General features: G+C 40.4%; 1 protein-coding gene and 1 long non-coding RNA gene across 3 annotated transcripts in view; one reads left to right on the forward strand and one right to left on the reverse strand.

The window, feature by feature from the left end:
* Positions 1-16619, reverse strand: part of LOC112487163 (uncharacterized) — a 33454-nt gene that overhangs the window by 14215 nt on the left and 2620 nt on the right. The gene's annotated exons all lie outside the window — the stretch shown is intronic.
* On the forward strand, positions 12007-16613 carry LOC103387343 (alpha-2 adrenergic receptor-like). The gene has a single exon (XM_017036534.2). The coding sequence runs from the start codon at positions 13900-13902 to the stop codon at positions 15202-15204; it is 1305 nt and encodes a 434-aa protein (XP_016892023.1). The 5' UTR covers positions 12007-13899; the 3' UTR covers positions 15205-16613.

Consider the following 16619-nt stretch of genomic DNA (forward strand, 5'->3'; position numbering starts at 1 on the left):
GTGCCCCAAGGAAAGTTAGTAAAAGTCACAAGGGGGGGGAGGGGGGGGGGGGGGCTCTGTCCCACACCATCAGTGATAAAACAGAAGGGTGAGTGGTATGAAGAGGAGGGTTACACTGATGGAGGGGAGCTGGATGAAACTGACTGAAATGGTTTCTGTTTCTATTGGCTCTGCTGCTGCACTTTACACCACTCTGATGAACCTTCATTCAGATCCCAGACTCCTGTTCAATAAACAATTCAGCAGACAAAGCAGTCTGAGATAACAAATGATCTATGTTTATTTGCTTCATCGCTGACACTCAGCACCTGACCCACAATAGAAGACGAGCAAAAAAAATGAGATTAAGAAAAAAATAAAAAAGAGAAACCATCTGGCTCTGCCTGTTGTCAGCAGGTATTAGTCAGATGAGTCAGCCAAGTGAAGACGTCTTGCTATGAAAAGTCCTGGCTCCAGGTGTTTGTCAAAACCTTCATTTCTTAAATAGACCCAAAAACCAAAGCTGAGTTCACTGTGTACAGACTACTGAACTTTGTGGTGCAGTTCTGTGCAGCTGAACATCTCCAACAATATAACGACACTCTAGGAAAGATGAACAACATTCATGAAAACGTCCATTTTCATTCCCATGCTTTATCCTCCCAAATACTTGCAAACATGAGTAAATGTGAAAATACAAAAAAGGGATTTTTTTTAATGCTGGTAAACACTGGACCATATATTTAAAGTGATTATTTAGCTCTAAATGGTCTACTAAACTAAGGGTACTGCAGTAGTAAGAGGGGCTTTGAGCTTGTCAGTCTTTTCTTTCTTTACTTTTACACCTTCCATCATTTCACACCCGACTACACCTGCAAATGATTCAATCAGTGCTCCATCAGCAGCCCGCTCCTCCTGCTGGTCCTTACAGAACCATTGGAAAATTGGACAGACAGGAGAAGTCAACGTTTCAAAGCAGCTGATATTAAAATTGGTGTCTTGAGTGTGACGGTGTAGTGGATAAAGTACCCAGGAGTTCTCAGGAGGTTCAAGGTTTTTTGTCAATGTGTTGGCATACAAAAATACAACAATTTTGGTGCACAAGTAAAACAGCTGCACTTGAAAAATGAATAACAAAATACTGCATTTACATATAAAAATACTGTACATAATATGAACAAAATGTGATATACAATGTAAAATATATATAAAAAATGTAAAATTTATGCTGAAAAAAATATATAGGATGGAAGGACAGATGGCTGCTATAAAGTTTTACAGTCAGTTCTGTCACTTTTGTACCTTAGCATCACAGGGTGTTTGTGTGTGTGTGTGTATATACACATTTATGTGTGTGTGCGTGGGTGTCGGTATGTGTGTGTAATAAAGGTGGAAACAGTTCAGAAATTGAATGTCATCTTAACAATAAAAGTTTGCATTAATCCTTTTTGAAAACATACAGTTAAAACAACATTACTGTACATTTGAAATGTTTGTTGTTGTTTTTTTTTTTCAAGACAAATCTGACATTTCAGGAAGTCAGCAGTCATCATCATTTCTGAAAGTGGCCTTTCCTCACAGCTTGACATTTACCTTGTTCTTATATGGTTGAAGGGGAGGGAGTGCTGTGGCCTCTCATACACTCTCTACCTATGCCTTGTTCTCCTTGTCTTATTCAATCACACAGACACACACATGCACCCACGCACAATTTGAAAACATCTTTGAAAAGAGCCTGAGTACGAGTGTGGTGCATTTCTCCTACAGCCGATAAGACATTTTCCTGTCAAATCTAAGTCTGTGTTTGAGATAGGACATTTGATGACAGATGCACTGCAGTAATAATGAGGCCTGTCTTTATTTTTTGCAGTAATAATGAGGCCTCTGACCTCAGTGCGAGAGCCCTCTCCCACAGAGAGGGCTCTCAAAGTCCTACCTTCCAGCCACATACTAAGATGGACTGACTCATTTTTTTCTTTTTCTTTTTTCTTCAACAAGCCCAGTGTTTCAACACACTTCTATTCAGAGGTCTGTCTTTATTGAATTACACATTTGGTTTCTAATCAACTCAAGACCAGGTATGAGGAAGAAGGGTTAAAACAAGCATGCAAATTTAATCCAGGATTATTTCAGACTCAATTATAATCCTCCCTTTGTCCTAAAGGGTTGGGAAACAAACGTATATTAAATAATGGAAAGTCCCAAAGAATAAAGACTTTTAATTCTCTAGCAGAAGTTTAATACTTTGAAGAAACAACATTCTAATCTCCTACAACATTTACTGGTTTTAATGTGTTTATAGATATATGACTCATTTCAATCCTCCCAGTACTGACGACATCTTTCCAGCAAACTAATTACTTAATTAGTCATCAAAAACACAACTGCAAAACTTACAATACGTCCTAATGGCTAATGACAATCAGCTCTCTTGAAAGTATCCATCATGATAATGATAGTAATTAGAACAGCCAGGCCCTTCTGTGTTCAAATAATACTTTGTTCACACTGCAGGGAATGCTCAGTTCTGTTTCTTTGTCTTTGTCATCAAGATATTCAGCAGATAGTTATAACCTTTTAATTATATTTGTATATATGTACAGGTAGGAGTAGTTCTTGCCCTAAAAACACTGTTGGGTTCTACAAAACTGTGAATCATTTTTGGTAAAATTACAGGTTCTTACTTCTCTGTCACAGGCTAGAATAAAGGTAGATATTACTTCTGTAGTTGTAGCTATTATGCTGCCTGTGTACTGCCCTACATTTTTCAAATACTATTCAGTACCTGTTTGTATGGACTTGCTTCAATTACAATTGCAAATCCTCTTGGAAGACAACATGCAGCACCTTTACACCTTTCAAAAACGAATTAAACTCCAGCTGTAAATTTATGTGAAAAGCATATTTACACATGCCGGCAGCAGGAAAAGGAAACAAGCTGAAAATGCTACAACAGCAGGGTGAAGAACTGCTGAAAGTACAAATCAGTCCATAGATTGATGTTCTCAGTGTACCAGCGAACATCTTTCTATTTGTGCTTCAAACAGGCGGCTTATACTGTGAGTGAGGGCACATTGTACAGCGTCAGGCGTTAGTTCCGTGATGTTTGAGATGGCCCACTCACGCACGACATCGCTGACCCACAGTTCACAGCTCAATGAACCATCCAAGGCTTCTACTAAGACGTGTCTTTTCTGCCCACGGTGAAGGAATAGCCATAAAATGCTCAATTATTTTATGACAATCATTTTAATTTCCAGAAGGGAACTCCCAATGGATTCATAAAGTTCTATCTATCTGTCTATTTAATTCTTTAAGAACCCCACATTTTAAATAAATCATATAGTATTATATTCTACTTTTTTGGTCTAGTTATTTCATGTCTGCCACTGTTTAGACATTTACTTCATTACTAATGTACTCAAGAGTACTTCATTAGGAGACACTGGAAAGCACTTTTAAACCCTAAACTATGAGTAAAAATGTCACCTATTCAATTTTTAAATCACCAGCGTTGTTTCTGCTGCTGCAGCGCCACCTCTGAAGTGCTGACGGAGAAATCCTTACTCCTCTCTTGAAGTGAGCCGAGCACAGTCAGCCCATTATGGTGGAGTACATTAATATTCATCTGGATCTGCTCTCAGGTCTGACGCTGCAGTTTGAGGGAAATACCCATTGTTCTCACCAGTCAAGAGGATTCACATGGCAAAGGTCAGTGCATGGCATCGTGCAAAACAAGACGTTTGATTGGCCTTAACAAGTAGTAATCAAAAGTAAGGAAAAGATTCTCTGTAGAAAATGTGCACGCCTTCTTAGGCATCATGTGATTTTCACAGCAGTTTAAACAGATTTGTGGGTTGAAGCCAACTCTACTTTATAAGTTTGTTAGGAAGGATCTTCCAGGATTAGGATAGATTGGAAACATTGATAATGTTTTCAATGTTGGAGAAATGTACCACCATTTAAGGATAGAGTTGATAAAAGTTAAGTTGACAGATAATCCCCTAAAGGTGTTCTGGCTGCTTTTATACATGCCTGTGACAATAAGGTTAGATACCGATACCAGCATTGGTATCAATGCATCCCTGGTGGAAACTAAAGGATGTAAACTACAAGTGTGGAAAATACCTTAGATCGTTGAGTATAGCCTTTATTAGCAAAGTATTCTAGTATCTCTTACACTATAGCTAAGCCTGTCACTCAAACATCATAGTCTTCTTTACAACACACTATCATCCCTATGAACACACTGACATTAAAATATCCCAAACGTGGGATTGAACCTTGATCCTGCGGCTAAAAGACAAAAACACTCTTCTCCACCACAGCTGTCCTCTGTCTCCCATTAGCATTGTCTTTCCTTCCACCTCCCTTCAATTAGCACTCTTTCTTCCTCTGCTCACCTGCTGAGCACACCTCAAGATGAGAGACACGAACCTTTCAGAAGGTCGTGAAGCCTCGGCTGCGGTGACATATGGTGTGTGTCCGTCCAAGATTTGAGAGAAGAAAAAAAAAAGTAGAAGCATCTGATCAATTATTCATGCACTGCAGCTTATAATTTCACAGAAAGACACAACATTGACCATTGAAATTTGACTTAGGGCTGTGCTCAATGCTTTTACCACAAACGCCTGGCCTTTCTTTGTATAAATGTATTCCCGCAGAGAAAATTATGTTTATGCTATGATGATACATTGATCTTTAATCATAAATATGATGCATGACTCCCTGCAGTAAGGTCAAAATGCTGCTGTCAAGGACACCAAAGCCAAGGAGAAGCTTGTTTTTTTTTCTTTGTTTTTTTTAGACTTAAATAAAAAAAAACATCTAGTATGAGGGTCAGAGATTGAACGTGAATCTCTGAAGCTGAAGAATTAGGAGTGAAACCATCAACACTACATGACAGTGTTGGGTTAAACTGCACACTGACGCCCTGGGGTTTCGGGTCCTGACTTACTCATGTATCAGGAGTCATTTCAGCCCAAAGGACAATTTATATCTGATGTAATCAGAGGGGATGTGCATAATGTGCCGATCATCACGGTTGGCTTAATATCCACAGGGGAAAACTGGGTAATAACTCCACATCTACTTCAAAGACAATAGGAGGCGATGAAGAGCGTAAGCAGCCATGAGCTGATATCCATTATAAAAAGACACCGATTGATAGTTCATTTACATGTTCATCCATTAGTTATCATAACAAACGCACAAGTGCTGCTGACACCAATGGTCGCAGTAGCACTCGTGAAGTTGTGTTCACTGTCCTGTGTCTGAGCACGATGAAGCTGGATTATAAAAAAAAAAAAAATTCCTGAATGTAATGGTGCAGGTCGTGCTGTAGGTAAACAGAGTGGATTTACATGTTTATTAAACAGGGCTGAATGTTATCAGTCAAACATTGACTTTCTTCTTAGTTTTGCTTGGTGGTTTAAAGACATGGATTAATGTTTCAAGATTAAACAAACAGACCTGTAATTTACTGAACCATTGAAGGGAATATGTTTTCATTAGCTGTGGCAAAGGTTTAATATGTGTTTCTGGTTGTTTTAGGAATATTAATTACACTTTTCAATAATTAGCTGTCTTCTATTGCAGTGGTTCCTAAATGTTTCCACATTCCACGGGAGATTAAACAAAAAAACAAAAAGCATGCATATTAAAATACAATGACCATCTAGTTTCAATTCAATTACAATTTATTGACTCTGTTTACTGAAACCTGGGCCTGTTTAGTTGAACACAATGCTGATATACTTGCAGGAACTGAAGAAAGACACACAAAGATCTTAAACATCTGAGTTTCTTGCTTCTTGCTGTTTTAACAGACATCTGCTGCCACCCAGTGGTAGAGTATTTAATTGTTTTAACTGTCTCTGTCACAATATAAGTGTCATGACTTGTTAGGTGAAACTCAACAATTTCCGTTGAAGAGTGCACTCTGACAGGTCTCCCCCTGCTTCACTGACCGTCCATTACTCTGGATGGTTGACCCCAGGTACTTGAACCTATCCACCTTTACTACCTGTACTTCTTGCAGCTTCATCTTGACATCCAACTCACTCTTGTTCACATACATTTTCCATTTTCCTCCTGCTGACCTTCATTCTGCCTCTTCACGGACCCAGACCACCTCTCCAGGTTTCCAGATGCTCCCGTCACGGACCCAGACCTCCACCTCTCCAGGTTTCCAGATGCTCCCTATTCTCACCGCAGACGACAAAGTCATCTGCTTTTTCGTCACCTTGTTTTATGATATTGAGGCAACGATGACACAAAGACTTCAACACAAAGTCATCTTCTGTCCAATCTGGAGCAATTACACAAAACAATGGCCTCAGTGGTGAAAATTACATAAATTATTCACAGTATCCTCGTCTAGTTTCACCTTGAACACTTGATGGATGAGTCTCCACTGTGTAGATGTGACGGGATACTGACTTTCATCAGTGGTTCAGAATCACACGATGAAAAAGTGGCAGCTAATCCTAATAATCCATCTTCTTTTTATTGAAACAAACGTCATTAAAAATGTCTGCATGGGATGTGTGTAAAATGTGCAGAAATTATGTGTGCGGTCAAATGGTTGTCCTGATATTATAGTTGTTGCAATGGTTGTGATGTCAGTGAATCACACTGATCCATTTTATAGTGACTGCATGGCTCAGACTCAGGGAAAATCATGCTCTGTAACAACAGAAGTCCCTCAGTTTGCATCCAACCATAGTAGCAGAAGATAAAGTGCATTTACCAAACACTGATTTACACAACACACACAGCAGAAAAATACAGGTTTTCTATTATCTCCAACTCTAAGACAGCTGAGCTCACCCACAGCCCACTGCTTAATCCTAGTTCACAGATGTGGGGGTTACAGTCATAGAAAGAAATGTTAGTGCAGATGTTGTACTTAATGCCGTAGAAAGAAATGTTGTTAGTGCAGATGTTGTACTTAATGCCTAAACAATTATATTCACACAATCCAATGCCTTTTAACCCTAATTTGCACTTTTTCCCTTATATTATTCTGGTTACAAATAAAATAAACTCTCCAGATTAGAGTGCAACAATGTTAAAACACCTCAATCTCCCATGCAACCAGACTGAAAAGTCTGAGTCCAATACAGACACAGTCCATGATTGGTGACCCACGTGTGGCACTGGTCTCATTAGATTCAGCCATTAAAGCGTAGAACAAACCAGAAGCCCATTCCCAGGCATTGATGTATTAATTCGTCTGTCACTGATTTGTTTTATTGGCTGTTAAGCAGGCGGCTCGTTGATCATTATGACTGCTTTCATTACAGAACAGCCTGCTCTGTGTTCACAGTCTACACTGAATTATTAATGTTTTTATAAACTGCAGTCAAGACGAACAAGGGAGATAAATAAAATTAAGTCTTGGCTCTCAGAGAGAGTGTGAAGTACTTATTTGTGGTCACAGTACATGAGCTTAAATACAGTACAGTATGCTGGCTTCTGCCTGAAACAGTTTTTGATCATTTGATCCTGTTCTCTTGTTGCTGATTAGTGGGTTTTGCTCTAAAGGCCATGACTTGAAATGAAGCACACACTCTACCAGTATATATTTTCCTGACAGAAGTGTCCTGTGAGCTTTATGACGGTGTTGACAGTTAAAAAGCACATCCTTAGTTTTGTAACTGCTTTTTTGGTTTGTTTTCGCAAAAGCTGAGGTGCTTTTCTTACCATCGTGATTCAAACACTTTCAAAGACAAAAATATGTCCATAGTTATTTAAAAGGAACAAAAAAAAAAAATATTTTCTTTTTTGAAAAATATTCAAACTGTGTACCCTTTTCTGTGCTTAAGTACCTTGCCTTTTATTTATTTATTTATTTTAGCAATTTAGCAACATTTTATCACTAGGGCTCCTATCAATAACTGTGCTGCTATTAATTACTTATCCTGAAGCTGTTACAAAACGGTGCTAGGATGGACAGACGTGCTGTTGGATTGTTAACTGTGCAGCTAAGAGTAAACATATCTGGTGTTTACATAATTATAATTTGCTTTTCCTTGAGGACAGATGTATAAAAGATAGAAACTACACAGTAGATGTATGACCTTGGTCCAAAGGCTTCAGTGAGTTACTAAATAAGTTCCTGTAAACTTATTTGTACATTCATAGCAAAGGTTTTTTATCATTTGTGTAAACGTTTTTCCATGTATCCTTTCTTCATTGCCATTTGTTTTGACTAAAGTATGACACTTTTTGCTTATTTTACACCTAATTTTTAGCTTCTAATTTTTATTTTGTAACGCTTATACCAGAAGTATTCCTGTCGGTTACACATGCAGCTACATCTTCTATCATCAATAACAACGCCTGTGACGTCACACCCCGTAGCTTGTATTTGGGTGTAGAAGAAATTGTAGGGCACTTTATGTGAAGGATGGCAGAAGAGGGCAGCAGCTAATTAAACCCGTAAATTCTCAGCAGCAAATGTAAGCTCTCACAGAGATGACGAAGTGGATGTTGTGAGGTGGTGGTGCTTCATCATAAACATTTATGGCCTCGTTAATAAAGCGATGACGATGTGCCATGGGGTTTAGTAACTCACTGAAGCCTTTGGACCGAGGTCATACATCTACTGTGTACTTTCTATCTTTTATACATCTGTCCTCAAACACTGTGGGCTTTGATCACCAGGAAGTCGTGACTAATTGTGTTTTAGTTGGGAACATCTACTTATCAGCTCATAATCAGGTTAATATGTTTTGACTCACATATCAACAAAGCCTCTATGAGGTGTGGATACATTCAAGAACTACAGAGAGGTCCTCTAACTCCACCACACAAATGTAATGCCGCTGTGGCTTTATTAAACTGGGATTTGGCAGAGTTTTCAGGGCCCTGCTGAGAGTGATTTCACTCTGTACAAATAGACTGAACTGTGAGAGCAGACCTGAGAAAAGTCACCAAGATGTGGCCGAGCTGAGAAGTGGAAATTGTGAAAAGGGAAAAAGTAAAATGTCTCATTCGTTCGTTTATTGGTTTTTCCACTTTAACCTGATGACTTGGTATATTGGTGCATTATCATGAAATACAGTTAGAAAACTGAATATAAAACCTAAGATATAAAATAATATATACATGGTAAAGAATAGATTTAGAAAAAATTAGACGCAAAAGTCATGATATTCTCCACACTGTTGATATTATTATTATTATTATTATGTAAAGATAATTATTTGCACTTCAAGGCCAACCAGTATGTGTGTGGTGACAACCATGTGAGAAAAGCTCAATCAATTAGCCATTTCTGACGATGCAGTACTGTACGTTGAAAAAAACAAAAACAAACATGGTCTGACATATAATAAACCACAAGTGAGAAACCGATTCCTAAAATCAATTCTAGCAGCAACCCATTCACACTTGATTTAAAACACTGTAATTCTTACAAAATTGCTATTCTGATTAAACAATAGACATGACAGCGACCAGTGCAACTCAATGGATGGATTGAATTTTATGTTAAATGAGAATGTTGCTAACTTCTTCTCCCTTTTCACATACTATGCCAGCACAATTACATGTGTTTAAAAGTCACTATAAGCCAATGAAATACAGTGAGTTATTACCTAGACATAAATTACACAAGGCTTCGCTTCATGACAAGTACAAATGGCTGACGCCGAGTTTTCACTCAGATTCTTCTACATTTTCTCCTCATTGATGACAAGTGCCTTTTGTGCTTAATTAACAACACAGTGTTCAGCAGTGGACTGCACAGACGGTGTGTTTACTCAGCCCTCTCTCCAGCTGACTGATCAGACCAACTGTCTGTTTAATGATGCTGAGCCCACAGAGTGAAGCAGAGTGGTTATCTGCCCAGTGGTAAGAATCGAGAAAGTATTAAGAGTCAAAATATGATCCCAAGTCTGAATAACAAACACTGCAGAAAAAAAGTAATTCTCTTCAGGTACAATGGTAACATTTTGACAGGACAAACCTGTGAATAAACTATAGGTGTAAAACCTTAAAAGTCAACCAAACAACTTTTTTGCCAGTGTTTAAATAAATAAAAGCCAACAATCATCATCAACAACTATCAGAACTATCATCAAAGGTTGTAAACCCCTCCCTCACCCGTGGACTGCTGGGATTGGTTCTTGCCCCCTTGGATGACTGAATCTCCTTTGTAGAAATTAACTCTTTTAATGCACTTCATAATGTGTGGATCATTTTAGCTCGTACTCCTACTCTTACTACTACTCCTACCATCTACAACAATGCACAGATATATGGAAGTTATTCCCAACATGGGTTCCACAGCACATACTAGAGAGTACAAGGAAACAGTATCTGAAGTGAAGGATGGCATGGGCGGTAGTTTTCTTGTTTAATTACAGTTTTATTTAAAAAAAATCTGTTCTGCAATGTTCCCATCACTATGGCAACCATCCACCACTGTGACTCAGGTTTAACGTGTGAACACCATGTGCAGCGAACCAGGCTATGAAAGCCACTGAGTAAGTGAAGAAGAAAAGTGACCAGGAAGGAACAGAGCAATTCAAATTCAGAGGAGACTAGGACTGGAACAATTTAAAAAAACATTCATAGATGATGCAAAGAGACAGCTTAAAAGAAAGAGGAAATGACGACTATTTTCTTCACAAAAGGAAAGACAGATGATGATTCCCGACTTTTTTCACCTTCTGTGAGGCTTTAGAAACCCTAATCCTGCAGATGACTGCGTCACATGCTACAGCCTCTATTTTGTAGTGAAAAGGTCTGACCCTGAGCAACAAAAATCAAATGATTCTATTGTTTTACTTGTAAGTGTGCTCTGAGCACCGGTGAATCCTGGTGGTGGGGGTGATTTGCTTTGAGCCTCACTGAATTAAAAACTTAAAAAATTACAACGTGTCACCATGTCTATGAAGATTCTCAGTCATCCAGGTCATGGTCAAGTTTGAAAGTTCTGTTAGGTAACTGGACGTGAATTTTCTAAAGGAAGATGTTTCACCTCTCATCCAAGAGGCTTCTTCAGTTCTAACTGGTGGTGGGGAGTACAGCAGATATATACTCTAGGTGTGAAAGAATAAAGCTACTTCAGCTCCACCCTGTTGGGTGGGGCCTTGGGGTCAACTGTGAAAGTGTAAACAGTTGTTAAGAGTCTGATGGGTCTTTGCAGTCCCCATCAGAACGGTTTCGATCACCTGCCTCTTTGTTGTGTGAAACTGAGGAGTATCTTTTGGATATTGTTCCTAAGAGTGCTCTGTATGTGGGTGATAGGTTGTGTCTGAGTCCACCTCCTCTGTTGAGGGATGGTTTTTCCAGGTTGACAAAAATGGCTTCTTTCACCCCTCTCTCAATCCATCTGTCTTCCCTGGCCAAATGTGCACATTGTTGGCCTCAAAGGAGCGTATTTTGTCCTTGAGGTGTATGTGAACAGCTGAGTCCTGTCCTGAGGAGTTGGGCCATGCACCTGTGTAGCCGTTGTTTGGTCTACCTAATGTACAGGTCCGTAGTCCTCGCACCAAATGGCATAAACCACATTGTCCAGCTTGTTCAAACAAGCTGGACAATTTGGACAGATGGATTGAGAGAGGGGTGAAAGAAGCCATTTTTGTCAACCTGGAAAAACCATCCCTCAACAGAGGAGGTGGACTCAGACACAACCTATCACCCACATACAGAGCACTCTTAGGAACAATATCCAAAAGATACTCCTCAGTTTCACACAACAAAGAGGCAGGTGATCGAAACCGTTCTGATGGGGACCACTAAGACCCATCAGACTCTTAACAACTGTTTACACTTTCACAGTTGACCCCAAGGCCCCACCCAACAGGGTGGAGCTGAAGTAGCTTTATTCTTTCACACCTAGAGTATATATCTGCTGTACTCCCCACCACCAGTTAGAACTGAAGAAGCCTCTTGGATGAGAGGTGAAACGTCTTCTTTTAGAAAATTCACGTCCAGTTACCTAACAGAACTGATGGCATAAGACTGTGACACAGAAAACTTTAAAAATATAATTTTCTCAAATAATTCAATACTTGATGACAAAATTGATTTTCTAGATGTATTTGACTCTCTACAAATGCTATATGATGATATAATTTGTATTAAGGAGACAGGTCATACTTTTTGTTTTTTCACCTACTGTAATTGAAACACCAAATGACAAGTGATGTTTTCTTTAAATGCAAATCATCAAATGGGTTATATTTTAAGTGTTGAAATCCACAAAACCTTGGTCTCCCATCGTTGTTATTGCAAGAAATCATTCAAATTCCCATGTAAGGATTACTGTGGTTTTCTTACGACAATTGCTCTTTGGTGTAAAAACAACACTAAATGAAAAATACACTCTCTAGACCAGGTGTGGGTAAACGTTTTGACTCATGGGCCACAACTGTCCTAAAACTGCTATTCTGTGTGTGTGTGTGTGTGTATGTTCCCTATATAAATGACAATAGTTGTGTTGTGAGCTGAACGCAGCAGACTGTTAAAATCCTAGTCTGTCTTGTGTATCTGATTTACACAGTGGGTGTCTGTGGATGAGCAGCCTCCATCTCAGCTGAGGAGCTCAGCCAGAAAATCATCAAGCCCTGGTTTCAACCTGGTACCACCCTGTAAATCAACTCCAGCAGAGGCCTGAGTCAACATTCAGTGCACCCCCCACCGCCACCAGAATATACCCCATATGTTTTTATCTTTGGAACAGGAACCATTTCATGTGAAACAGAGGCGTCTTTGTTGCTGTATATGTAGCACTTTATATGTCATAAACAATAAACTAGATTGATCAACCATCACTGTACGCCAAATTCTAGAATCACCCGTGCTCGGCTTCAATAGCTCCTTGACATTTTAGGTTCATTACCATCTCAATTAAAATTGTTACATACCAGCGGAGACCATGGGCTGCTGTTCTAATGGTTGCCCCCAAGGGGGAGATTGATGTGTTATGTTTTTGTTTTTCAAGATGCTCTGTATTAAATCATTGTAACTTTGAAAGGCTAACATAGTGTTTATAGACACAGTTTTAGATAAAATGATGTCACCAATATGTTGTTTTTCCCCTTTTCTAAGTTATGTATTTTCTAATAAATTTGTTTGGTCAAGTCATGATTTTTGGATACTATATAGGCTATTATTAGATACTATATGCATGCATTTCTGAAACGGTTGATTTCACAAATTCATGAATAAATGTTAATAAAGAGAGAAATGCATGTTTTTTTAATGTTCTGTCTGAAGAAAATTCAAATATCTTACTGAGTATTGTGTAGTATCCTCGTGTTCTTCTCTTCAGGAACACAAATTCAGAATATTTGTAATATTATGAAGACGTCTTCTCTGATCTATGACGTCATATTCTCCTTATATCCCTCTTGAACACACAATCCCAATATATCCATCCCCATTTCTGAGATGGGATGATCTGGACCACACGGTAGACTTCTGAGTCAGCTTCATCACATTCCCACTACTTCATGATAATGGTCCGAACCCGGGAGGAGAGAGGGGTGGGCGACGGGGGGCGTGGCGGCAGTGGGTGAGTTGTTATGAGAGTCACACATGGTTCACAGTCTGGAGCTGGGACCATGGAGGAGAAGGGAGAGCTGCGGCTGAAGAGCGCAACTCCTGATAAGGAGGAGACGCACGAAATTACTATAAGAACATGAAATAGAGAATATTATTTCAATGTCATTGTTGAAGTAAACTATGAACAATAGGTTGATCCGTGGCCATCAGGGCGCAGCAGACTTCTACAGACTGACTGGAGCCGTGGAGAGGATTTCAATGCGCGCGTCTCCGTGTCTTCAGTCTGTGACCTGTCGTTTTGATGGACTCTTCAGAAGAAAACAACAAAATGTGAAATAACAGCAGCATTCAGCCAGACCATCACCTGGACTGAGAGAGTAAAGTTAAAAAGTCGGGATGGACGCATTCAACGGCAGCGGGATGGACGCCTTCACTGTGATCCAACTGAATTCCTCCTGGAATCTCGACAGCGGATATTCCACTGCATCCATCGCCGGCATCGCTGCTCTCGTAAGTTTCCTCATTCTCTTCACCGTGGTTGGGAATATTCTGGTGGTCATCGCTGTGTTAACCAGCCGTGCGCTCAAAGCCCCACAGAACCTCTTCCTGGTGTCCCTGGCCACCGCGGACATCCTGGTGGCCACCCTGGTCATGCCCTTCTCTCTGGCCAACGAGCTCATGGGCTACTGGTATTTTGGGAAAGTTTGGTGCGGCATTTATTTGGCGCTGGATGTGTTGTTTTGCACTTCGTCGATTGTGCATCTGTGCGCAATCAGCCTGGACCGTTACTGGTCCGTTACGCAGGCTGTAGAGTACAACCTGAAGCGGACCCCTAAACGCGTCAAGTGCATCATCGTCATCGTGTGGCTCATCTCTGCCTTCATCTCCTCTCCGCCGCTCATCTCAATAGAGGGCGACGCTGATGTCAGCTCTCAGCCTCAGTGCGAGCTCAACGACGACACCTGGTACATCCTGTCCTCCAGCATCGCCTCCTTCTTTGCTCCATGTCTGATCATGATCCTGGTCTACATCAGAATATACCAAGTGGCCAAAACCAGGACCAGAGGCATGTCAGGAAAAAGCCCCAGGCCGGATGGTGTGACACAGACAGAGAATGGGCTGAGCAAAACAATGACCCCTCCTCTCCACGCCGAGAAAGAAAACGGTCACTGTCAGTGCCTGCCTACGCCCAGCCAGCACACTGTCACCATGGGCGCACAGACTGAGGATGGTGACATGGAGGAGAGCACCTCCTCAGAGGGAAAAGGCCACGAACCTCAACAACATGACTCACAGAGGGCAAAGAGGGTCAGCCAGAAGAAGAGAGCCCTCTCTAAACACTCCACCCGCATCTCCAGGGTCAGTAACAAGTCCATGGACCTCTTCACCTCCAGGAGGAAATGCAGGCGCAGCTCGGTGGCCAGGAAAAAGATCTCGCAGGCCAGGGAGAAGAGGTTCACTTTTGTCCTGGCTGTAGTCATGGGGGTGTTTGTGGTGTGCTGGTTCCCCTTTTTCTTCAGCTACAGCCTGTACGGCGTGTGTAGGGACTCCTGTAAAATACCTGACCCTCTCTTTAAATTCTTCTTCTGGATTGGCTACTGTAACAGCTCTCTCAATCCTGCCATCTACACCATTTTCAACCGGGACTTTAGACGTGCATTCCAGAAAATCCTCTGCAAGTCGTGGAAAACGTCCCATTAGTTTTAAAGCGGAGCAGATGCACAGTGACAATCTCCAAAAAAACCCCAAGGAGCTCTGTTTGGTCTTTGACTGCTCCTTGTCAGTGTCCTGTGGTGATCCAGTCATGAAAGTGCACCTTGATCCACTCCCTCTTTCACAGCTCCATCACTAGGATTGTTTCCATTCGAGATTTCTCAGTCCTTTTAGTGAGCGTCATGGCTTTTGTTGTTACCAGTGTGTGTAATGTACTGTACCGTGTACCAACATCAAACAAACTTTCTGTAAAATCCAGAATTCATGCACGAATGGCAGGAAGTACCTGGTACAAAAGCGTAGCTGCTGGTTCTCCTCTAGTTCACCTGCTCTATCTGCCACATCTTTGTTTCTTTGAGGGTTTTTTTTTTTACATATTTATTTATTACACCGATTATTTTGGTATAGATTTAATAAGGTGTTTAACAAAAACAAACCACGGAAGAAATGAATTGTCAGTGCACAAAAGATGCAAAGGTGAAAGAGGACATTTACAAGACAGCACAGGAGAGCTGCTGTGATGTTGACTACGGAGACAGTGTGGTCAAAGATAAGGGGCAAAAATGGAGGTGGCAGTTGTAGATGCTGAAATATTTTAGTTTAGTGTGACTAGGATGGAGCAGTGTGAGAACAAAGCTAGAGAAGGAACAGACACTGGACATACTGGACAAACGATGAGAGGAAGAGGACAAAGAAAGTTCTTTCATGCTCTGAAGAACAGGAGTGGCACTTGATCCAGTGTGAGATTTCTGATGTGGAGCAGTAAACCAAACGTTGTGAGCAGCACACAGCAGCAATTATTATTATTGTTCAACAATTGTCTATTCTCCTCTGTCTATCCACACTATGAGCTTAATGCCTGAAATTCCTCTGCACATTGATGCCCCCTACAGTCTAGGTGAAGAAACTGCATATTGTTTAAAACAAGACAACTAATAAGTTATTTTATCCCTAGATTCTGTCTTTTCACAGTAAGAGGCTTTCGGCTCAACTAAGTAGTATTCAACCAGAAATAGTCAAGTCTGCAGACTCCAAACCAATATGTTTGGAGTCTGCAGGTATTTCATTTCTGTTTTTTTTTCTTCTTAAAAATAAGAATCTAGGAGAGAAGAAAAGAAATAGAAGGTAAAGTGTCTGCCCTCTCTGAGTTATTGTGGCCCATTGTAAGAGTCAATTTTCCAGACTAGAATTAAATTATCAACAACATCATACACACATAATTTCAGCTTTAAACTAGCTGCTGTGGGAAGATGGGAAAAGTGGTGCACACTGGCTGAGCCTGTACTGGAGTCGAAGAGAAAACAAACTTTCTGCATTTTCTTTTCCTGATTGAGCAGAATACAACGCCAGGACATGAGTTCACAACTGTTTCAACAATTGAATGAACTGTTTTTTTAAAGTCA

Source organism: Cynoglossus semilaevis, chromosome 1 (genome assembly GCF_000523025.1).
Source record: "Cynoglossus semilaevis isolate Cse_v1.0 chromosome 1, Cse_v1.0, whole genome shotgun sequence".
NCBI classification, from domain to species: Eukaryota; Metazoa; Chordata; class Actinopteri; order Pleuronectiformes; family Cynoglossidae; genus Cynoglossus; species Cynoglossus semilaevis.

Excerpts from the sequence above, each read along its gene's own strand:
- LOC103387343 (XM_017036534.2), top strand. The coding sequence starts at position 13,900 with ATGGACGCATTCAACGGCAGCGGGATGGACGCCTTCACTGTGATCCAA.